This window comes from Procambarus clarkii, chromosome 56 (genome assembly GCF_040958095.1).
Source record: "Procambarus clarkii isolate CNS0578487 chromosome 56, FALCON_Pclarkii_2.0, whole genome shotgun sequence".
Classification (NCBI taxonomy): domain Eukaryota; kingdom Metazoa; phylum Arthropoda; class Malacostraca; order Decapoda; family Cambaridae; genus Procambarus; species Procambarus clarkii.
Window position 1 is genome coordinate 20,924,977 of NC_091205.1, and position 26,814 is coordinate 20,951,790.

Genomic DNA, 26,814 nt, shown 5'->3' on the forward strand with positions numbered 1-26,814 from the left:
ACATCCGAATCTCTGAAAGAGATAAGATGGCGCCGTTATCACACATGCTCCAAAAGAGAGGCAGGTGTCAGAGATCCAATACATGCTTGTGTCTTGAAGGTGCAGGAGCTGGCGTGTGATGTCAGTGTGTATAAGATGACAACACAGGCTACAGTTAGTTTAATTATTTGCTGGACCATTCTTTCTTGTCCGGGTTATCTTGTAGCATTTGATATTTATCTCGGTCTTATTCCTCATCATAATGTTTGCATCATCAGCAAACATCGAGAGGATCATCTCTTTCGAAAAAAATTACTTTATACTACAGATAATTGGAACTGTCAAAAAAAAAAAAAAAATGCACGAGCGTCTCTGTTCTTAACAGTCTAACTAGCTGTGTCAGCATATTGATAAATCATCGGATGTTTGAAAGTGTGAATGATATCTCGCTTCATCAATGGGACCAGAAACCAACCGACAGTCACTAGATACACACAACTGTTGGTTCTGGTGAGCCACTATTCCACTCCGGGTCTGCTAATGCATAGTGAGATTGCGATACAGTTTGATGCTTACTTGATCCGGGAGCACAAGGCTAGCCTAACCAGGCCTCCTTAACTGGTTCCATGAATAGGGTTGTCTGTGAAAGGGGGCAGCCAGCCCCCTTACCCGCTGAGATCAAGGGGCCCACACATCACTGGGGGGGGGGGGCATGCTGGGAGACCAGCCATGCTGCTTCCTAGGAGGCTGCCTAGGAGGGTGCCTAGGAGGGTGCCTAGGAGACTCTAACTCAACCGCACGCAAGCGCACACACACACACACACACACACACACACACACACACAGAGTGTCAGAGTGGTTGACAAATGGAATGAATTAGGAAGCAATGTGGTGGAGGCTGACTCCATACACAGTTTCAAGTGTAGATATGATAGAGCCCAATAGGCTCAGGAACCTGTACACCTGTTGATTGACGGTTGAGAGGCGGGACCAAAGAGCCAGAGCTCAATCCCCGCAAGCACAACTAGGTGAGTACAACTAGGTGAGTACAACTAGGTGAGTACACACACACACACAGGGGCCTCGTAGGGGCCTCGTAGCCTGGTGGATAGCGCGCAGGACTCGTAATTCTGTGGCGCGGGTTCGATTCCCGCACGAGGCAGAAACAAATAGGCAAAAGTTTCTTTCACCCTAAGTGCCCCTGTTACCTAGCAGTAAATAGGTACCTGGGAGTTAGTCAGCTGTCACGGGCTGCTTCCTGGATTGTGTGTGTGTGGTGTGGGGGTAAAAAAAAAAAAAGTAGTCAGTAAACAGTTGATTGACAGTTGAGAGGCGGGCCGAAAGAGCAAAGCTCAACCCCCGCAAAACACAACTAGTAAACACACACACACACACACACACACACACACACACACACACACACACACACACACACACACTCTCATATGTTCTTTATTATACATATAAAAGATTTATCTACAGTAGTTGAACCTTATATGCCAATGTTTACAAACAATGCAAAACTAATGAAAAAGAGTTGTAACACATGAGGAACGTAAGATTCTCAAGGACGACTTAAACAAACTTCAGATTTGATCCGGAAAATGGCTACTGGAGTTTAATGTCAGCAAATGTAAGGTGATAAAAAAATGGGTACAGGCGTTAGGGAACATAAAGAACAGGTCAAGAAGGGGGACACTACCTCGATATAACGACTAGAGAATAAGATCTATTTTGCATTTCCCAAACGTGATTATTTTCAGTGTAAATCTTCGTCGTCTATTTGTTTTAAGAGGTTTTAAGAGGTTTTAAGAGGTTTTAAGAGGTTTTAAGAGGTTTTAAGAGGTTTTAAGAGGTTTTCTATTGTTTTCTACCCCTGTCCTAACTAGCACTGATATTACTTATAGGAAACAATTGTGGAGAATATTGCAATGCAAATTGCATTACAAAACCAGAAATAAAACACAGTATCACCCCTCAATATAAACGAAAAGGATAATAACATATTTCAAATGAATTAAAAATGACAAAGCATTTGTCATTGGGAAACAGATGATAACGAATTGTCGGTTATCTAGACGCGGCTATAAATATTCAGATATATTTTTGACATCTAAAGCTAGAAGCGAACAAAAGGAATCAATGTTGACCAGACCACACACCAGAAGGTGAAGGGACGACGACGTTTCGGTCCGTCCTGGACCATTCTCAAGTCGATTGTCTTCAATCGACTTGAGACCGTATTAACGTCGTCGTCCCTTCACCTTCTAGTGTATGGTCTGGTCAACATACTTTAGCCACGTTATTGTGACTCATCGCCTGCAAAAGGAGTCAATGTTTTCCGGGAGACATATGAGAAATTAGTGTATACTTGACTGAATAAGGATGAATGTAGAGTATTAAACATTAGTTAGCGAGAGAGTAGGGAACTATTAGGCGGGGGGGGGGGGAAAGCGTCAAGCCATAACGACTATTTAGCACTTGGAAGGGGTCAGGATAAGGATTTGGGAGGGGACGTGGCGGGGGAGGGGGGAGGAATGGTGTCCAGCCATTTAGACAGTCGGGGATTGAACGCCGATCTGCATGAAGCGAGACCGTTGCTCTACCGCCCAGCCCAAGTGGATGGAGAGAGAGAGAGAGAGAGAGAGAGAGAGAGAGAGAGAGAGAGAGAGAGAGAGAGAGAGAGAGAGAGAGAGAGAGAGAGAGAGAGAGAGAGAGAGAGAGAGAGAGAGAGAGAGAGAGAGAGAGAGAGAGAGAGAGAGAGAGAGAGAGAGAGAGAGAGAGAGAGAGAGAGAGAGAGAGAGACGGAGAGAGAGAGAGAGAGAGAGAGAGAGAGAATTGAATCAAATCACTCCAAATAGAGTCCTACAGATACGTCAACTGACGGACTTAAAACATAAACTCACCAACTGAAAAAATCATTATCGTGTATCCGATAAAAAAAATCAGTACAAAGAATAAACTACAAAACCAAAGACAAAATAACGTACAAGAAAGTGCAGATAATTAAGAACGTAAGAATAACGCCACCTGCAGAACACCTGTTGGAATATAAGAACAGGGGCCAGATTCACGAAACAACTTACGCAAACACTTACGAACCTGTACATCTTTTCTCAATCTTTGGCGGCTTTGTTTACAATTATTAAATAGTTAATGAGCTCCGAAGCACCAGGAGGATGTTTATAACAATAACAACAGCTGAATGGGAAGTTTTCATGCTTGCAAATGATTTAATAAATGTAACCAAAGCCGTCAAAGATTGAGGAAAGATGTACACGTTCGTAAGAGGTTGCGTAAGTGCTTTCGTGAATCTGGCCCCTGGTTATTATTCATACCATCCCAAACTTATTCACCAATTTGGAAGACTTCGCTTAATAACGATCATATGTATTATGTTAAACGGTAGTTTGTTGCATAAATTAACGATCAGTTTATCATGCAAGGTAATGACGAGCAACTTTGCTGAAAGTTTCACTTGGTTTTTGAAAAGGAAAGTTTGACTTTCACAAAGTGAAAGTTTTCACTTCTGTTGACCAGGCCACACACTAGAAGGTGAAGGGACGACGACGTTTCGGTCCGTCCTGAACCATTCTTCCAGGACGGATTGAAACGACGTCGTCCCTTCACCTACTAGTGTGTGGTCTGGTCAACATACTTCAGCCACGTTATTGTGATTTTTCCCTTCTGTCACACAGACAAAATTTTCTGAAATTCAGACGATGAGTGACAATACCGTGGCTGAAGACATGATGCACAAACCACACAGCTGAAAATGGAGAAGCCCCGACGTTTCTGACCCGTTTAGGAATCACACGACTTCATAATGGTCCAGGTCGGACCGAAACGTCGCCGTTGGTTTATTTTCTGACATGTGCTCGGGCCATCAACTTCTGAACTGTCAGCGTTGCAGAAACAAAGTTGAGAAAATTAACCTCTGAAGACAGAGGGCTGCAGTCTCCTCTCCGCAAGAAAATAATAACTCTAGAATTCACGAAAACTCAAAATCATCCCATTTTCATTCACGAAAACTCAAAATCATCCCATTTTCATTCACGAAAACTCAAAATCATCCCATTTTCATTCACGAAAACTCAAAATCATCCCATTTTCATTCACGAAAACTCAAAATCATCCCATTTTCATTCACGAAAACTCAAAATCATCCCATTTTCATTCACGAAAACTCAAAATCATCCCATTTTCATTCACGAAAACTCAAAATCATCCCATTTTCATTCACGAAAACTCAAAATCATCCCATTTTCATTCACGAAAACTCAAAATCATCCCATTTTCACCAACAGCTTAACATTATGACTTATGACAATGTCAGACCACGGAGGAAAATGAAACAGGAATTTCCTTAAGTACTTTCGTATATTAAATACATCTTCAGAAGGAATGAAGATGAATTAAATACAATGATTAAATACATCTTCATTCCTTCTGAAGATGTATTTAATATACGAAAGTACTTAAGGAAATTCCTGTTTCATTTTCCTCCTTGGTCTGACATTGTCACATTCTTAATCACGTGTTTATTTTCGTGACACATCACATCATGACTTATATTTGTTCATTCTTTGTAAATAACTTTTTCAACTGTCTTCCATCCAATCATATGAAACATATACTCACCAATCACAAGAAACAGGACAACAGCATCACCTCAGATGATTCGACCTCCCACTTACAAGTCTCTGCCACACAGTGAGACTGAGGTAGCTCATCCACTTCTGAAGTTACAGTATGTGGAACGAGCTGCCTCTCAACCCACGAAATACACCAATTGCTCTATTTGAGTTTACCTTCTATTTGAGTTTACCTCGAGACCTGTCAGCCCCCGGTAGGTTATTAGGGCCGCCACAATAGTTTACTGACTTACCTAACAGGTAATACCTTAGTTCTGGGTATAGTTCAAGACTGAAACAAAGTCATAGTTTATGTACACCGGGTTCTATTGTTGCTGGAGTTCCGGGCCTCTGCTCGGGCCTCTGTTCACCTAGCAGTAAATAGTTACTAGAGAGTTACGCATCTGTTGTTGCTTGTATGCTGTATACGACAATGGGAAGGACGTCTCAGGGTATACAAATTCCAGTTCGTCTCACCAATCGCTTTGCGGGCTATTCATGCCTGTGCCACCTCTTGGGTGGAATAATCTTTGTCAACCAATCAATCTCCAACACACTCCATGTTCAACCAAAGACTCAAACGACGCTCTTTACCTCACGACAATCATAATGTCTTAGTGAAACACCTATATATATATATATATATATATATATATATATATATATATATATATATATATATATATATATATATATATATATATATATATATATATATATATATATGTGTATATCACGAAAATAAACACGTGATTAAGAATGTGACAATGTCAGACCACGGAGGAAAATGAAACAGGAATTTCCTTAAGTACTTTCGTATATTAAATACATCTTCCTTCTGAAGATGTATTTAATATACGAAAGTACTTAAGGTACGTAAAGTACGTACTCTCTTTTCTCTACAATTATCTGCAGGAATGCAGGTATTGTGGAAATTTACTGAAATGCCATTCTGCGATATTTAAAAATTGGTCTGAATAGTTACACAGACAATATATTCTCGGCGCCAACTCATTGCTAAAACGAAGTCCATAATTTATCGAATTTCAGATGACATGAACGTCGAAATTGTTCAGTAATTTCAAGGAGAACGTCTGATTGTTAACTTACATGTAAGCTACGTGTTAATTACGTGTGTGTTACATATTGGGGTACATATTGATACTGTTAATTACATATTAGTCACATTTTAGTTACAAATGAAGTTCGTGTTAGTTGCAGGTGGCGACATTTGTTAAAATATTAATTCGATTAGGATGAGATTGCATAAGCCTAAGTTCCTGGTGGCGTTATGGTAACACAAGTCACCCCGCGTCTCGCAACCGATTTGATCTGGGATCGAGTCCTGGCCAAGGAGGATTTAATGGGCGCCAATCTTTAACTGTTCGCCTCAGTTGAGAACCTGGTTGTAAACTGATTGGTTGATGATGTTCCAGTGAAAAGTAGTGGAAAAGGCTGACCATGCGGCAAGGGAAAAAAGAAAAGCTCACAGATAACAAACAGTAACCGGAAGACGAAGCATCTAATGGGCTTCAGAACACACACACACACACACACACACACACACACACACACACACACACACACACACACGTTATATGACAAAGAGTGCTGGGAAGACGGGACACCACGAGCGTAGCTCTCATCCTGTAACTACACTTAGGTAATTACTTAGGTAATTACACACACACACACACACACACACACACACACACACACACACACACACACACACACAACACACACACACACACACACACACACACACACACACACACACACACACACACACACACACACACACACACGTTATATGACAAAGAGTGCTGGGAAGACGGGACACCACGAGCGTAGCTCTCATCCTGTAACTACACTTAGGTAATTACTTAGGTAATTACACACACACACACACACACACACACACACACACACACACACACACACACACACACACACACACACACACACACTTGGTCTGTTTTAATGTCTGAATGCCACGACGTAATTCAAGGATATTCCGTTTGCTTCTCATTAACTGTGTTTCCCTCCTGAATTTTAACTAACAATAAGAGACAGAACCGCGGTCAAGAATCCCAGCTTTTATGGCGAGTATTCAATGTTAAATCATTTGCTTACGAAGTCGAGCTCCGACGCATTAGTACAAATGCGTTAGGGGGTGATGTGGTGGAGGCTGACTCCATACACAGTTTCAAGTGTAGATATGACAGAGCCTGATAGGCTCAGGAATCTGTACACCTGTTGATTGACGGTTGAGAGGCGGGACCAAAGAGCCAGAGCTCAACCCCCGCAAACACAACTAGGTGAGTACAACTAGGTGAGTACAAATGAATGCCTTGTAATATTGACAATTTCTATTTTCCAGCCTCGATAGGTTAGGAAGGAGTGGGAGGTTGCTTAAGGTTCGTGCGTATCTAGTTAGGCCCAAACAGTTTGATTTCTTTACGTAGAGCTAAGTTGAGAGAACGGGCTGATTAAACAGACTTTGTTAGCATGCAAGGTACGTGCCTCATTTTGCTGACACGCGAATGGAAGTGATCTCAGGAACCTTTGTTAGCATGCAAGGTACGTGCCTCATTTTGCTGACATATGAATGGAAGTGATCTCAGGAACCTTTGTTAGCATGCAAGTGACGTGCCTCATTTTGCTGACATATGAATGGAAGTGATCTCAGGAACCTTTGTTAGCATGCAAGTGACGTGCCTCATTTTGCTGACATATGAATGGAAGTGATCTCAGGAACCTTTGTTAGCATGCAAGTGACGTGCCTCATTTTGCTGACATATGAATGGAAGTGATCTCAGGAACCTTTGTTAGCATGCAAGTGACGTGCCTCATTTTGCTGACATATGAATGGAAGTGATCTCAGAAACATCTTGCAGACGACTAGGACAGGATATGTTCATTGTTTTCTCCTCATACGATATTATTAACCGGCTTTTTTCTCAAATGACATTACTATTATTATTATTAGTAATAGTAGTATTATATAATATAATATATAGGGGTACTACTTCTGGTGCAGGTGTGGGGACCCATAGCCTCGGAGAAGCAGATAGAGAGCATTCAGGGGGGAACATTTGTCATTTGTCCCTGATTTCTTGAATACTTGCTTCTCCTGCCACACCCTATTTGATTGTGAACTTTATTATACATGATTACACAATGCGTTTAGCCACAGACATATCATAACTAATACAAGCGAAACCCCAAAATAAATCCCAAACCTTCAAAATAACCCCACCAACACTTCACACAAAAATTACAATAGCGTGATGGATCAAATGAATCCTCGTCACGGCCCTTGTGGATTTGTTCATTTGCGAGATAAGGGTTTGAGGTATGGGGGAAGAATGACAGGTTAAAGGACTGAATGAGGGGGAAGAGTAGTTAGAGAGCTGGCCAGCCAAGAGGGTTACCTTGAGGTTACCTTGAGGTGCTTCCGGAGCTTAGCGTCCCCGCGGCCCGGTCGTCGACCAGGCCTCCTGGTTGCCGGACTGATCAACCAGGCTGCTGGACGCGGCTGCTCGCAGCCTGACGTATGAGTCACAGCCTGGTTGATCAGGTATCCTTTGGAGGTGCTTATCCAGGGTGAGGGATGAGGGGGAAGAAGAGGGGGGGAGTGTCAGGGGAAAGCGCCAAGCTATTATGACTATATTGCACTTGGAAGGTGTCTGGATAAGGATTTGAGATGGGAAGGGGAGGGAAGGAATGGTGTCCACAACCACTTGGACGGTCCCGAATGGAACGCCGACCTGCACAAAGCGAGATCGTCGATCTACCGTCCGGCCCAAGTGGTTGGGGAAGAGGAGACGGAGTGAGAATGAGGGGGGATGATGGGGGGATGGGGGGGTGGCAGGTAAGGGGGGGCATTAACACAATGTTCCTCTTTAATGTGACTATCGCTTGCAGGAACCAGCATGCTGCTGTTCTCATGCGTTCTATTGCTCACTCCTCGTTTAGTCGAGCCTCATTTCCAGTTTAAGACAGTTTAAGACAGTTTGCCGTCTCTGTCTCTTTCTCCCTCTCTCTCTCTCTCTCCCCTCTCCTCCTCCTCCTCTTCCTCTCTAATGTGTATCTTATAATCCAACACGTTCTCGCACTTGCTAACTGTCAATTTTGGCTTATTTAATAAGTGCATATGTGACATACTAATTGATTGTGAATATTTTAGTTTACCTTGAAAAGCTTTATAGAAAACACCGACCTCACCTAACCTTCTTAGTATGTTAAGATAAGCATCTTATTGCTTCTTATTTACAATTATTACTTAACCTGCCGGTCGAGGCCGAGCGGACAGCACACTGGACTTGTGATCCTGTGGTCCTGGTTTCGATCCCAGGCGCCGGCGAGAAACAATGGGCAAAGTTTCTTCACCCTATGCCCCTGTTACCTAGCAGTAAAATAGGTACCTGGGTGTTAGTCAGCTGTCACGGGCTGCTTCCTGGGGGGGTGGAGGCCTGGTCGAGGACCGGGCCGCGGGGACACTAAAGCCCCGAAATCATCTCAAGATAACCTCAAGATAACCTATCATAATCAACATGAGGTTCTAGCACACTAACAGAGCGGATGTCAAGAAACAACTAAGGTTTAATTCTACTTCACACAAAACAACATCCTTTTATTCCATCTTCCGGTACTAGTGGACACGATCGACGGAACAGCTGCTTGTTAATTACTTCACTAGTTAATGAGTCAAAGGCCTCAATTATCTCCGCCTGACTGATAGTTCACCTCATCCCTGAGAAAGACAGTCTCGGTCATAATCACTATAAAAAGCTAGTGCAATTCCTTGTTTATACGGGCTCACCATAGCCCGTGCTACTTGGAATTTTTTGTGTTCCGAGTAGCTGAATCTACAACAACAACATACAACCTTTGTTTTACATGTTGACTCACATACGAAGTTATGATTATTTGTGGGTTTTGATACGTTCAGGTTGTGATAATTTTTTGTGAGTGTTGAATAAGAAAAGAAAAGTTGGTTGTAGAGAGTTCTCACTCTTTGTAAAGAGTTGTAAAGAGTAACGAGTAAAGGTTGTAAAGAGTTCTCACACTCTCATTTTCTGATTAGTTGGCAGACACTCACGCTTTGATTGGCTGTCACACTCGCACACTCAGAACTCTTGACACATTAACACACTCGCACACTCAGAACTAGTTGACACACTCGCACGCTCAGAATAGTTGACACACACTCGCACGCTCAGAATAGTTGACACACACTCGCACGCTCAGAATAGTTGACACACACTCGCACGCTCAGAATAGTTGACACACACTCGCACGCTCAGAATAGTTGACACACACTCGCACGCTCAGAATAGTTGACACACACTCGCACGCTCAGAATAGTTGACACACACTCGCACGCTCAGAATAGTTGACACACTCGCACGCTCAGAGCCGGTCCAAGGAGACAGCTATTATGATTTCTTCGGCCATAAAACCATCTGAAATGCCTTAACCAAATTCCTATTTCCTGTTTTAAGCAAAATTGCCTCTCACACAGTCACAGAATGTGCCTGTGCGCGCGCGCGATCCCCCAGTAATTCAAAGTAATTCTACAAAGTAATTCTACCCTTGCATCCGCCTTAGGTTCAAAATCCTTGTTTCTTGTCCATTTTCTTGTCTTCAAACACATTTCCTAATGCAACATCACGTCTTAGACTTGCCTGTTTTGTGGGTCTGGTTCAGAAGGCTTTCAGTTGTTTGGGGATGATGGTGATGGCTGTTTTGGTGATGGTGTTCGTGGTGGTAGTTGTGGTGGCTGTGAGTTCTGTTAATGGTGGTGGTGGTTAGTTCTGATGGTGGTGAGTTTTGATAGTGGTGGTGGTGGGGGTCTGATAGTGGTGGTTGGATCTTATAGAGGTGGTTGGGGTAGTGGTGGGGTTCTGACAATAGTGGTGGTGGTTTTGGATGGTATTGATGACCCTTACTTAATAATACCTAATGGTGATTAATCAACTGAGATTTCTGAACAGTGAAGCCAATATTTCCAGCCTACTAGCCTTGATATAATTAATGCATTATACTCTATGCATATGCATTATGCATATGCATTATCCTCTAATTACCCAGAATTATTAATTAAAGTTTTGGATGGAGTCGCTTCTATGACTTCTTCCTCCACTGAACTCTAGCTTCTTGATCGCCCTTAAGGGGGTGCGAAGTATATCTTTATATTTCTCATACTAAGTTACGTTTCCAGCTTTTGTATATAACCTCTTGGCTTATTTTCTCTGACTTTCAAGAGACTCTCTATTTCTCTCAATATCTTGTATGTAGTGATTATGTCCCCTCTGTTCCTCTAGGGTTACTTTAGCTCACTTTGTTCAATTAAATTTACCCCTCTTAGTTCTGACACTTGTCTGGGTGCATATATATTCAGATGTTTATTCAGGTAAGGTATATACATACAAGTGATGTTACATTAATGGATTGATATATAGATAGAGCTAGTACATACAATGCCTAAAGCCACTATTACGCAATGCGTTTCGGGCAAGTCTTCACTTTTTGAAGGTTTTCTTCTTCACGAAGTTTGGATTCCAGGCCAGTGCTGCATACTCTTGAGTTAGTGGTAAACATAGGCGATGTAAATTATCTTACTTTGGTTTTAAAATACCGCTCTAATCTCTTTAGTTTCTCACATGCTGCTGATAATTGGTCGTATGTGTTTATAGTGATGGTACCTATAGGCCCGAGCAGCGTGGAATATTAGGGAGCCTGACGGCTGAGTGGACAGTACTCAGGATTCGTAGTTCTAAGATTCTGGGTTCCATCCCCGGCGGAGGCGGAAACAAATGGGCAGCGTTTCTTTCATCCTAATGCACCAGTTCACCTAGCAGTAAATAGGTACTTGGGAGTTAAATAGCTGCTACGGGCTGCTTCATGGGGGTGTGTAACAAAAAGGAGGCCTGGTTGAGGACCGGGCCGCGGGGAGCTAAGCCCCGAAATCATCTCAAGATAATCTCAAGAAGATGGTGTTGGAATTATATAAACTCTCTAGTATTCTTCTCTTTCCGGTTTCTATAACTGTATTTCCCTGTAGTGTAGATTCCAATATGTCTCCCTTCTTCAGTACCCCATCATCATTACCTTACAAATGATGGGAGTGAAGTCTAACAACCATTTATCATCTGCAAACAACCATTTATCTATTCCGCAAACAGTGCCATTGCAGATTGTGAGCAAAAATCAGTCTGAATTTCAGGAAGGAATTACCTGATGATTCAGCCATATACGTCGGTAAGAAATATATTGTCCAAGTCAGGCAGAAAGTCAAGAGTTCTGTGGCGTCTGATGCAATAACCGGACTGTGACAGATGGATACCAGGCCCTCTTAACAACGTTATTTAACGACGTTATTGACGTGTTTTGATCATTTTTGGAGGGAATTCAACAGCAAGCTACCAGGACCCAGCACAAGCAGCGTAGATTATTAGCGACGAGTTACATTACTCACACAAGGAGTCCAACCATGTGATTACCAAGTGCTTACACTTCAGGGAGAAGCTTTACTGGTTTTGTTATTCAACGTTAGTTCGTAAGTTATTTTACAACGATTGACGTCATAGCATGAGGAGAAAGACTCGGTGGAACTGGACATTCACTCGTTATGGAAGAGGAATCACCTCAACGTTACAGGTAAGCTACAATCTTTTTCGTGTGCTACTGAGGAAATCCAAAGGTGAATCGATTTCCGTTTATGTCTGTGACAGCTGGTGTTGTTGGAGATGGTGGTGGTGGTTGTGGTGGTGGTAGAGGTGGTTGAGGTGGTGGTAGTGTTGTTGTTGGTGGTGGTGATGATGTAGTGGTGATGATATTGGGGGGAAGGTGATGGCCATGGAGGTTGTGGTGCTGGTGGTGGTGTTGGTGGTAGTGATAGTGAGTCTGGTGGTGGAAATGATGGTGATGGTGGGGGTCGAGATGGTGATAAGGATGAAGGGGGACGAGTTGAAGCAGCACAAGAATGACACATTGAGGGTGCATCTGTATTCATGATATTTAAATTGACAAACAGGCGTGAAAGTGACTCAGGCCAGACGATATTGGAGACAGATCCCTGTGTAGTGAGCTGCTTTTGCTGACGCAATTCTTGCTGAATCTGATGGTGTTTAGCTCTCCTGGGGTGCCAGTGGTGCTACTGGTGCTACTGGTGCTCCTGACAGTGGTGCTACTGGTGCTACTGGTGCTTCTGACAGTGGTGCTGGTGATGTTACTGGTGCTCCTGGAGATGATGATAGTGGTGCTACTGGTGCTCCTGGTGACGTTGACAGTGGTGCTACTGGTGCTCCTGGTGACGTTGACAGTGGTGCTACTGGTCCTTACGAGACAACAACATCACAACACGTTAAGGTAGAACAAGACACTCTACATGAAGAGGTTTACAAACCCCAGGACGAAGCTAGAAACTAAACTCTAAGACGAGGATAAAGTGAGAAGTTAAGGATAATATTTACAGTGGCCAGGCAACCAGTTATCTGGTGAGGTAGATAAGGTTGACTCCGTACATGGGTCCCCAAGGAGGATGTGGTCAAGCTGAAATACGCCAGTTGAATGGTCGTTAGCATTCGGGGGTGAGAGGACAAGTGGTTGGGTCAGCCAGGTATTTGGATCTTGCAAATACAGCTTGATGTGTAGAGCAAAGATAGTACACACACACACACACACACACACACACACACACACACACACACACACACACACACACACACACACACACACATACATACATATATATATATATACACACACATCCACCCAGCTATTAAATATGAACCGCCCCTGGAAATGAATGACCACAGATTGCTAGCCTCCGAATTTATGATATCAGTGAAAACGAAGGAAAGAAGGGGAGAGTGAATGAAGAAAACTTGCAGACCTAAAATGGGACTAGCATAAATTGTGATAATTAGTAGAGAGAATACAATAGGAAATTACTAAGTAATATATCTCTATAGGAAATGATTGAATGCATTAAATGAAATACCAAGAAGCTGATATCGAATTCAAGTGTTATAATTCATGTGTTATTCATGTGTCATGTGTTATAATACAGCACAAAAGCAACACGAAACACAACCAGAAAATGCTTCGTTATATACAAAAAATGGGAGAAAAAAATATATAACAGTAAATAGCAAACTAAAAGGTTGCAATATCAAAATATTTCATTAAAAGTTAGTGAGAAAATGACGGTAAATAAATAGCAATTAGATGACGGTTGAGAGAGAGAGATTACCTAGAAAACGACAACGAAGTTTGTGAAACCATCAAAAAATATATTTTTTACGAAGCATGATATACTGAACTAGAATTCCCAGTGCATCAGTAAGGAGATAAATTATGCAATGAAGGACTGGGCGAAATATAGGTGATGGCAACCGAAGCATGGATAATACTGGAGGAAGTGGATAAGACTATGGGGACCAGAGTCCACTACCCATGGATCTTGAAAGAGACAATTTGGATCCTATGTCTCCCCCCAACGCAACATCCTTCAACATCCTATTCTATACAAATGCGCAAATTTCCAGATAAACGGAAAACAGCAAATGTGACTAACATTTAAATAAGGAGGTAAATAACATTCGATATATTTGATACATTCCCTTCAAGAAACTAGAGAGATTAATAATTAGAAAACTTATTAAACACTTACCCAAAAAACAGCTTTATCTCTAAACACCAACATGGTTTCAGTAAACGTAGTAGTCTAATGAATTTATTACAGTTCTTCCATAAAATGTCAGTGATCAGTAGAGAATATTAGGCTAGCTGTGTATTCCATGACTGCCAGAAAGCGGTTGTTACAGTCCCTCATAGAGGTATCGTATTCAATATTGAGAACAAGGCGCATCTAGAAGAATGCTGATAATGGGTGAGGCTGGGAGACCACCACACACACACACACACACACACACACACACACACACACACACACACACACACACACACACACACACACACAAACACACACACACACACACACACACACACACATGCACATTAAAAATCATTCACTATGATATAAATAGCTTTTCATTGCAACCCATAACACCATCACCATCACTGGATGATCTCTGACCATATGCAATATTTCTGACATAAGCGAGACATAAATTTGCAGCGTATCAATCAACGTCTAAATAAATTGAACACTGAATCTTCTATGCCCTTCCCTCAGAAGCCGAGTTGCGTGCACTCTCGTCCACTCGCCCTGTATTCCAGGTTGCGTGCATTATTATGCCCTCCCCTTTGCGTGTGCTCTCTCGCAGGCTCAGTTCATGAAAAAGTTATAAAAACAAATTCGAAACACTTTCACAGGTTATATTATAAACCAGTTCTTTCAGGTGAGTTGCTGGGCTTGCTGTTGTGACAAAACTATGCTGTGACTCTTCAGTTTATATATATATATATAATGTATATATATATATATATATATATATATATATATATATATATATATATATATATATATATATATATATATATGTCGTACCTAATAGCCAGAACGCACTTCTCAGCCAACTATGCAAGGCCCAATTTGCCTAATAAGCCAAGTTTTCATGAAATAATGTTTTTTCGACTTCCTAACCTACCTAACCTAACCTAACCTAACTTTTTCTGCTACCTAACCTAACCTAACCTAACCGATAGAGATAGGTTAGGTTAGGTTAGGTAGGGTTGGTTAGGTTCGGTCATATGTCTACGTTAATTTTAACTCCAATAAAAAAAAAAGTGATCTCATACATAATGAAATGGATAGCTTTATCATTTCATAAGAAAAAAAATAGAAAAAATATAATAATTCAGGAAAATTTGGCTTATTAGGCAAATCGGGCCTTGCATAGTAGGCTGAGAAGTGCGTTCTGGCTATTAGGTACGACATATATATATATATATATATATATATATATATATATATATATATGTAGACATATATATATATATATATATATATATATATATATATATATATATATATATATATATATATATATATATATATATATATATATATATGTATATAACCACCCACACAATACTCTTCCAAAAGAGAGAACCAAAACTTAATTTTTTCTCTGCAGTGAATGTTTATTAATGTTTATAAAAAACATCTAACGCTCTAATCCACCTGTAAACGAAAATAAACACAGGAAGATACTCTAACATCCCCAACAGATCTTTAAAAAGCAACTTCAAACATTATGTTTCAACAAATAATGCTTGGAAGGTTCCTGATGATCATAAATGCTTCTGCTATATTTCAGCAAATTCTAGATAAAATGGCTACGAAGAATTTCCGAAACATAACTGAGGCTTTTCACAGTAAGGGGGCATATACCCATAAATTAAAAGTTGTTCAATTTGCTTATAAATTTTTTTATGAAATGGTTATAGAAAGGGCTGCAACTGGTCCAAGTTTCACCATCACACCCTAAACAGAAAAGGAGAAAAAAATACACAACGTATTATGCAACGAATGTTCAACATTCTCAAATAATCTCAGGAAACACATGTGTCAACTAAAATGTCTACTATGTGCTGTAGAAGCACAAACTCAGTGCCCACCTGGTGCCTGTCAGTTTAGGCCACAACCTAACAGGCACCTTCGTGTACTTTAGTAAACAATGTAGCCATATTTATTTGAATTAACGAAGCAATTAAGGTGCACTTCAATGCATCTTAATTGCTTAATTCAGGTTCATATTTACAAGCTCAGGAACTCACATAAGCACAGTCTCAACGATTGACTCAAATAATAGTAGACTCACGAACTAATTGACTCATTGACAAGCTGACACATTCACAGGCTAACTGACTCACAGACTCACAAACTCCTTGACTCACAAACTCATAAACCGACAGTCTCACAGACTTAAATAGCCGTAAGCTTCCCATTAACCCATAATGAAAAGTTTTGCTCCTAAAATTAGTCTGAAATATACGATATCTGAAATATACGATATCTGAAATATACGATATCTGAAATATTAGATATCTGAAATATACGATATCTGAAATATTCGATATCTGAAATATACGATATCTGAAATATACGATATATGAAATAAACGATATCTAAAATTGAAAATAAATAAAATATGCCTATATGATACCTAAAATAACGTACTAAAAAATAAAATCCACACTTTATCGAAATTCATATATACATGCTATATTTTTTATAGCAAAGAGTTGCATTCAGTCAATCATTATAGTAGATAATAACGTGTAATTTACATATTAAGTTTGTATACGATAGCTATAAATAAGATATAAATATATAATTATGTCATTCGTGTAGCAAATCCCCAGAGGTTGACATTAATCTATCCCATGCTATTCAATCATTCCACTTCAATAATTATTCTATCCCTGTGTCACCCCCCCTTCCTCCCCCTTCCACCCTATTCCCTAACCCCCCATGTTTCTCCCCCACCTAGTCCCTATCCCCATCTTTCATGCTCATTAACTATTTCAACTATAATTCTCCAATTGGTCATATTTATTTACCCGTTTCTGGGTATTTTAAGAGTTTTTCGCATTTTAATTTTTATAGGTACTTAGGATCCTTGTTCGTTTTTTTTACGAAATTAGGTACCTAGTTCGGGTTTAATATTTTTTGATTGGTTCGTTGTTCTGATGATTGGTTCGTGGTTCTGATGATTGGTTCGTGGTTCTGATGATTGGTTCGTGGTTCTGATGATTGGTTCGTGGTTCTGATGATTGGTTCGTGGTTCTGATGATTGGTTCGTGGTTCTGATGATTGGTTCGTGGTTCTGATGATTGGTTCGTGGTTCTGATGATTGGTTCGTGGTTCTGATGATTGGTTCGTGGTTCTGATGATTGGTTCGTGGTTCTGATGCAAGCAGAGGCATTATTTTTGTTTGTTTACGTAAGCAGATGCGTTGGTCCTGTTTGGCCTTATTCGTGTTTTTATGTAAACAAGTGTTTACATAAAAATGTGTAAAAATGCGTAATTCTTGTTTTTATACACGCAGGTGTTTAGTCCATGTTATTTGTACGCAAACGATTAATTTATTCGTTTTTTTCGCAAACAGATACGTTGTTCGTGTGTTTTACACAAACAAATGCCTTGTCCTGAGGTTTTTGCGCAAGCAGGGGCTTAGTTTGTCCTTTTTTTTACCATAGCAAGGGCCTTTTTCGTGATTTTGAGTCAAGCAGGTACCTTGTTCGTGATTTTTTCGCAATCAGGTTTCTTATTTGTGATTTCCTCCTTGCTTGGTCATCCCAAATATGCCAACGTCCCTTATTTAGAAGGTCTCACGTCAGCCCAAATTTCCTATTTCTCACTTCCATTTTTTCAGTCTCTTGTTCAACTCTATCAATCTTTATTATCTCACCGTTACCCAATTCTCTTGCTCCACACCATCCACTCCGTCATTCTAATTGAATCGTCGAACCCTTTCGCATCCCGACAATTTTTCCTGCATTGTTTCATGCAGTTTCAACCATCCAGGTCCCATGTGTCTCGTTTAAGAGTCTTCAGCAAAGTCCCATGCCTTTCTCCCCTGGGTCTCTAAACTATATATAACCCCAGCCACTACGTCTCACTTGTTCAACCTTTCTACTCGACCCCACACGCACATGCACTTGCGTCCCCGACTGTGTTAGGGTCCGCGTCCCCGCCTGCTTCGTCGCCTGCGTCCTGGCCTGCGTCCCAGCCTGCGTCCCCGCCTAGCCACTCTGTTGGCTGCTAGGTCCACATTCCAGCGGTGGAGGTAAGTGGGAATGGTGGCGTGTAGGGCCTGCCGGCTCTTACATGCAATATTCCTGGCGGCTCTTACGCGTGTGATCGATGACCTTCCTGTCCGGAACACTATGACGTCCGGCAAGGGGCTCCCGAGACGTCATGTCAAGGGGGAGGCCGCGAGATGTCATGTCAGTGACCCCGAGACATCATGTCAAAAGGAGGGAGGGCCCTAAGATGTCATGTCATGGGGCCCCCAAAGATGTCATGACGCCTTAAAGTCATACTCAGCACCCCGTGAAGTCCCACAGCAGTAATACTGCAGATTATTTCGTAAATTCTATTGGAAATGCACTACTCATAATTATTCGATGATGCTTAATGATTAACTATAATTTCGCACATTGCTGGGACTCGTTCTATTAATATAAATCATCTTTATTCCAATTATTTCTTCCGGTCGTTGCGGGTTCCTCTATATAACTTATATTACCAAGACTTCACTTGGTGGGACTCACAAAGTCCCAAAGTCCCAAAGTGGGACTTTTCTCATTATTCGAGCCGTCATGGGAGGCCTGGACGTAAAGGCCTTTTGTTTTCTCAACAATTGCCTTCGTGTCCTGGAATTATTATAGTGCTGGGATCATTATAGTGCTGGGATCATTATAGTGCTGGGATCATTATACTTTCATTAAAGTCCTATTTTCCAATGATGTTTGTTGAAGGCAGAATTCGGACTTGGAATTATGCCTCCAAGTTCAAGTCTCGATGAACCGAGATGTGTGTGTGTGTGTGTGTGTGTGTGTGTGTGTGTGGTATGAGAGTGTATGAGTGTATGGTATTCATTAAGAGTATGATTATAATATAGAGGAAGGTTATGGTTGTATTATACTCCAGTGTCCAACCGATGTATACAACAAAACTACGAATGTAGCCAATATGTAGTACATGATTATAGTATACACGAAGAGTATATAATTAGAGTATACAGGCGTCCATATGTGTAGAATGTACAACGTGTATTATTATAGCATATTTAGTGTGTGTTGTGAAAACATCATATTATATTTTAAATTCTAGATACATATGCGGTTGTAGGCCAGGCACTTGGGGGTAGCCTCACTCACCTTTGCAAGGGGAATGGTCTGCGGTACCGGACTGACATGGGCTGATTGAGGTCGGTCTAAGTTGAAATTGTTAAGAAATATGACGATTTACAGAGACCCCCCACACGATTTTTTTCAAGTCAGATTAATTGGTGTATTTCCCATAGATTTTTCCAGTGATTCTCAATGAATTATCTGAGAGAAGGAGGAAGAGAGGAAGGATGAGACGAAGCGAAGAGCGGGAAGAAGATAGTCAAATGGCGAAAAGGGAGAAGGAAAGATAAGGAAGGTGACGAGAGATTGAACTGGGTCATCCAATACGTCTCATTTATGAATGTGAATCACCAAGCATAAGTTAAAATGTCTGGCAGTCACCCTGCACATTCTGAGGAGACCACCTGCATCATGTCCATCGTGATTCAGAAGCTGTGCGTTGCCCAACATGATCGAGAGACGTAGAGTTAGCACCCAGCGTGGACAAACTGCTTACGTTCTCAGCATAATAAAGACGCAGTCTTCAGCGGCGTGATGTCAACACACAGCTGCGGACGTCAGCGCTCAGGCCCCACCCTTTGTTTTTCCTGTTTGCAAACTTGTTAATTCACCTGAGTCTCTGTATAATGACTCGTTCTCTCTCTTTCTTTCTCACTCTCTCCTCTCTCTCTCTCTCTCTCTCTTTCTTTCTCACTCTCTCCTCTCTCTCTCTCTCCTTCCTTGCCTAACCTCCATTCTTGTCGTTAATCCTAAACCCCCAGAACGTCTCAGGTGTGTGCGACGCATCTGGCGGGAGCCAGGGAGTGTGTCGTAATACATGTTCCTCTTATCATTTAGTTGCGTGATGGTACGGCTAATTCGTCCCTGTGTAGTGGATGGACATGGGGCAGACAGACCATTCGTATGAGTGCTCTCTCTCTCTGTCTCTCTCTTTCTCTCTTTGCTCCTGTACACTTCTTTTCCGTTTTGTTTGACGTCTCTGTCTCTTGTTGTCTCTCCAACTCTCCGCTTCTCCTCAATTCCACCCTCTTCGTTAATATCTTGTGATCTTTCTCTTATCCTCAATCTCCAATTTCTCCATTTACTTTGTCTCGTTCTTGATATTCTCCCTGCTCTCTCTCTCACACACTTTCTTAACTCTCTCTCACTCTCCCTCACTCTCCCTCACTCTCCCTCACTCTCCCTCACTCTCCCTCACTCTCCCTCACACTTCCCTGGCTCTCCTTCATTCTCTCTCATACGTATAACTTTCTTGGTTCCTCCTTCCTCCTTCCTTCCTGGTGACTTGAATAATTGCTTCCTTATTGTGGTCTCCCCCACCTAGGTGCGTGGCGTGTTACTCCCTCCTCATACTTCTCACTCACACTCCTCACTCACGCGACTCACTCACACGCCACACTCACACTTCTCTTTCACACACCTCACTCACTCTTCTCACTCATACACCTTATTCATACCATGAATCTACCCACTTATATACCTCAGTTTCACTCGGTCATACTCACCACCACTCTCCCACTCACACACACACACACCCACTCTCTCCACGTCACTCCCATTTACTCATTCAACCACTCATTCCCAGTCACTCACGCAGACTTCTACTTGCTCCCAGTCACTCACACAGACTTCTACTTGCTCCCAGTCACTCACACAGACTTCTACTTGCTCCCAGTCACTCACACAGACTTCTACTTGCTCCCAGTCACTCACACAGACTTCTACTTGCTCCCAGTCACTCACACAGACTTCTACTTGCTCCCAGTCACTCACACAGACTTCTACTTCCTCCCAGTCACTCATACAGACTTCTACTTGCTTCCAGTCACTCACACAGACTTCTACTTGCTCCCAGTCACTCAAACAGACTTCTACTTCCTCCCAGTCACTCACACAGACTTCTACTTGTTCCCAGTCACTCTACTTGCTCCCAGTCACTCTACTTGCTCCCAGTCACTCACACAGACTTCTACTTGCTCTCACGCCCTCATTCTCTCATCCGTTCATTCCCACTGCCTCGCTCACGCTCTCTTCTCTCCGCAGGTGACGTGGTTGAAGAGAGACGAGGACCAGCTGCTGACGGCGGGCGGCCAGGTGTATGCGTCTGAGGCCCGCTACTCTGTCTCCCACGTCAGACACCAGCAGGTGAGCCCTAGGGCAGGGCAGGGGAGGGCGCTGGTATGGTGGGTAGGGCTCTGGGAAGGTGGGCAGGGCGCTGGGAGGGTGGGCAGGGCGCTGGGAGGGTGGGCAGGGCGCTAGGAGGGGTGGGCAGGGCACGTGGGAGGGTGGGCAGGGCGCTGGGAGGGTGGGCAGGGCTCTGGGAGAGTGGGCAGGGTGCTGGGAGGGTGGGCAGGGCACTGGGAGGGTGGGCAGGGCGCTGGGAGGGTGGGCAGGGCGCTGGGAGGGTGGGCAGGGCTCTGGGAGAGTGGGCAGGGTGCTGGGAGGGTGGGCAGGGCGCTGGAAGGGTGGGCAGGGCGCGGGAGGGTGGGCAGGGCTCTGGGAGGGTGGGCAGGGTGCTGGGAGGGTGGGCAGGGTGGTAAAGAGGAAGAGTGGGTAAGGGAAAGGGAGATGGGTAGGGAGGGAGGAGCCAGGTACACTCTGTAAGGCAAAAACAAAGTCATCAAAGAAAAGAAAACGGAGGAAGGCGAAGGAATTTGGATACGAAGGAGAAGGGGAAAGGGAATGTATGGGATAAAGAATAGAATGGAAGGGTGGAAGGTAAGGAGACAAGAATAAAAATGAATGGGGAAAGAAACAGAGACAGGCAAATAGATATTGCTATGAATTAGGAGTAACTGAATGGAATACACTCTCTCTCTCTTAAATTATTGACGCCACTGGTCAATTGTGGTGTGAACAATTAAACTAACGCCTTTATCAATCGCATACCGGACAGTCAGCACAAGTAAATTACTTACCAGCAGTGTTTCCAAGTCTTATGGTAAGTCAGGGTTAGGCTAACGATGCCAAGTGGTAGCTGAGCTCCACAACCAGGCTTGGACGATAGGTAAAGGGCATCCCTCTGCTAACAATACTCATTCACAGACCGTCCAAAGAATTAAATTTAAACGATTTCCAGATGGAAATCTTGCATCAGAAATAGTGGGATCCAAAGTCTGGCACCAAAGTCTGGCAAAGTCAAAGTCAGGTTGACTCTTCTTGAGGTTATCTTGAGATGATTTCGGGGCTTTAGTGTCCCCGCGGCCCGGTCCTCGACCAGGCCTCCACCCCCAGGAAGCAGCCCGTGACAGCTGACTAACACCCAGGTACCTAATTTACTGCTAGGTAACAGGGGCATAGGGTGAAAGAAACTCTGCCCATTGTTTCTCGCCGGCGCCTGGGATCGAACCCAGGACCACAGGATCACAAGTCCCGCGTACTGTCCGCTCGGCCGACCGGCTTCCCGACTCTGATTAAGGATCAGAAGAGATATTCAGCTGTCGACACAATCTCAACAATAAGATGGATAGTCGTAACTAGCAATCAGGAATTGAATGGCCAACAGTCAGGCCTCAGATCCTGAATGACAACCATCATAACTTGAACAAATTACTGTGTTCAGGTTGTCTGAAGTGGTGATTACGTTATTTGAGGTTCACCATATCCCTAAATCACTCGGTATAACTAGGTTGGCAAGATAAGATAAGCCGAAAGCTGTTATATAGTTTGTGGACCTACTGAATTCGTCTCTACTAACTCTCCTAGCTCATGAAATTTGACCCTTCCTATGGAATAAGGCAGAAGAAGTATTAGTCCAAAAGAGGAAGGGTTGTTGCTTGATCGGCAACTACAGACTTGCAATTCCTACCAGAAATCTTGGAGCCTCTTGGAAACCTTACATCAAATGATATCATTTTTACAATCATCGATTATTTTGTGGTCAGCAATATGGTTTCAGAAAGTCATTCTGTGTTTGATCTGTTGTTAAGGCTCCCTACTAAGGAGCAACAGTCTCTGGAAAAACTCTGAAGATCAACTGTGGCAAAGCACAGGACATGGTGTAGGTGTAAGTTACGAGATATAGTACGTTGGTGTACTATTAAAGACATCAAGCACTCGATATCTCAAGATTAATCTTACAATTAATTAGCTATTTACTCCAAGAACGGTCTCTAAGAGCGGTTCTCAATGAAAAAGAATCTTTAAGCCACTCAATTGGTGCAAGTGTACCAGAGGCTAGTGTACTTGGCTCATTGTCGTGGTGAAATATCTACTTCAAAATCTACTTCTGATTCCAGAAGCTCTCGCTAAAGCAGATGGCTGCGCTCGAATTATTAAATATACAATACAGGAAATGCTGGCTACTACAAGAATCATCAACTACTACAAGAATCATCACACCTACTGCAAGAATCATCACACCTACTGCAAGAATCATCTCACCTGCTGCAAGAATCATCACACCTACTACAAGAATCATCACACCTGCTACAAGAATCATCACACCTACTACAAGAATCATCAACTACTACAAGAATCATCACACCCACTACAAGAATCATCACACCTACTACAAGAATCATCTCACCTACTGCAAGAATCATCACACCTACTACAAGAATCATCAACTACTACAAGAATCATCACACCTACTACAAGAATCATCACACCTACTACAAGAATCATCTCACCTGCTGCAAGAATCATCACACCTACTACAAGAATCATCAACTACTACAAGAATCATCACACCTACTACAAGAATCATCAACTACTACAAGAATCATCACACCTACTGCAAGAATCATCTCACCTGCTGCAAGAATCATCTCACCTGCTGCAAGAATCATCACACTTACTACAAGAATCATCAACTACTACAAGAATCATCACACCCACTACAAGAATCATCACACCTACTACAAGAATCATCTCACCTGCTGCAAGAATCATCACACCTACTACAAGAATCATCAACTACTACAAGAATCATCACACCCACTACAAGAATCATCACACCTACTACAAGAATCATCTCACCTGCTGCAAGAATCATCACACCTACTACAAGAATCATCAACTACTACAAGAATCATCACACCTACTGCAATAATCATCTCACCTGCTGCAAGAATCATCTCACCTACTGCAAGAATCATCACACCTGCTGCAAGAATCATCACACCTGCTGCAAGAATCATCTCACCTACTGCAAGAATCATCACACCTGCTGCAAGAATCATCACACCTGCTACAAGAATCATCACACCCACTACAAGAATCATCACACCCACTACAAGAATCATCACACCCGCTACAAGAATCATCACACCCACTACAAGAATCATCACACCCACTACAAGAATCATCACACCCACTACAAGAATCATCACACCCACTACAAGAATCATCACACCCACTACAAGAATCATCACACCCACTACAAGAATCATCACACCCACTACAAGAATCATCACACCCACTACAAGAATCATCACACCCACTACAAGAATCATCACACCCACTACAAGAATCATCACACCTGCTGCAAGAATCATCACACCTGCTGCAAGAATCATCACACCTGCTGCAAGAATCATCCTCAAGGTTCGACAGTTGTAGCGCCACCTATTGAACCTAAAGAAAGTAGAGCTGCTGAGAATCATACAGCCCTGAGAACAATTTCGTGCCTTCTCAATATTTGGGGAAACATCCTTAAATGAAGCCCAGAGTTGCTGGGATCTTGAAGATGCGCGACATTCATTTATATGTCTCCGTGGTGTAGTGGTAAGACACTCGCCTGGCCTTCCGCGAGCGCTTTGTCACGGGTTCGTATCCTGGCCGGGGAGGATTTACTGGGCGCAATTCCTTAACTGTAGCCTCTGTTTAACGCAACAGTAAAATGTGTACTTGGATGAAAAAACGATTCTTCGCGGCAGGGGATCGTATTCCAGGGACCATAGGATTAAGGACTTGCCCGAAACGCTACGCGTACTAGTGGCTGTACAAGAATGTAACAACTCTTGTATATATCTCAAAAAAAAAAAAAAAAATATGAATTCTGGACAAATTATAGAACTGTGGGAGAATCTACACATACAAATCACAATGGCGTGATGCATCAGATGAATCAATCCACAAGGAACAAGTTGAACTCCCAATTGCCATTCTTTTTAGCCATTTCATGGCACAGTCGATTAAGGCGCATCTGGGATCTTCTCGGACGTAGGTTCGAACCCTCATCACGGCTCTTGTGGACTTGTTCATGTGGGAGAATCCTCTCGTCATGATCCAGTCTGCTTGGACAAGTCTTTACATCACAGCCTTTTACACCGGGAATATGCAGGCGATGAGTCACAATAACGTGGCTGAAGTATGTTGACCAGACCACACACTAGAAGGTGAAGGGACGACGACGTTTCGGTCCGTCCTGGACCATTCTCAAATCGATTGTCACAATCGACTTGAGAATGGTCCAGGACCGAAACGTCATCGTCCCTTCACCTTCTAGTGAGTCGTCTGGTCAACAATCAAATCGATTGTGACAATCGACTTGAGAATGGTCTAGGACGGACCGAAACGTCATCGTCCCTTCACCTTCTAGTGAGTCGTCTGGTCAACAATCAAATCGATTGTGACAATCGACTTGAGAATGGTCCAGGACGGACCGAAACGTCATCGTCCCTTCACCTTCTAGTGAGTCGTCTGGTCAACAATCAAATCGATTGTGACAATCGACTTGAGAATGGTCCAGGACGGACCGAAACGTCATCGTCCCTTCACCTTCTAGTGAGTCGTCTGGTCAACACCTGGAATATGTTGGTTGCAATAATGTTTTGTATAAGGTCAATACTGCCACGCCTCCTCACCAGTCCCAAGTGTGTGGTCTTCCAGAAGTTGGCAAACATACCACTGGCCACTACGCCATCAAGAGCGACTGCGTTATACTCTAGAACTTCAATATATCAGCGATCTTTCCTTCCTAAGCCGACTCGCCCTTGGATCATATTCTCTCAGGGAGTAGATACGTGTGTAGTCCAGTCAACCAAGCATATAAAGGCTCGTGTATTCAGTTGGCCCCAGCTTCATCCTGCTGCTAAAATGATTAAAAAAGCACTAAACTAAGTACAGAGAGAGAGAGAGAGAGAGAGAGAGAGAGAGAGAGAGAGAGAGAGAGAGAGAGAGAGAGAGAGAGAGAGAGAGAGAGAGAGAGAGAGAGAGAGAGAGAGAGAGTGGGGGGAGAGTGAAAATAAATATTATCTTCACCGGGAGAAGTTTGGTCATTAAAACAGTAGTGACAGCCTCAAGTAGATTCCAACCCTCATCACCTTGTTTGTCGTTACTTCAACACTACCTCCTCTGGGCCTTCCTTGAGGTTGTACTCCAAGAAGACTTCGGGGCCATCTTTGTTGTCCTCCTT

At 42.7% G+C, this 26,814-nt stretch overlaps 1 protein-coding gene across 1 annotated transcript in view; it reads left to right on the plus strand.

Annotated features, from left to right (window-relative positions):
• The window catches only part of LOC138353108 (uncharacterized), a 215,854-nt gene that overhangs the window by 136,112 nt on the left and 52,928 nt on the right, over nucleotides 1–26,814 (plus strand). Inside the window, exon 3 of the mRNA XM_069305835.1 lies at nucleotides 21,498–21,599. Coding sequence (XP_069161936.1) covers nucleotides 21,498–21,599 — 102 coding nt within the window. The remainder of the gene's footprint in view (nucleotides 1–21,497; nucleotides 21,600–26,814) is intronic.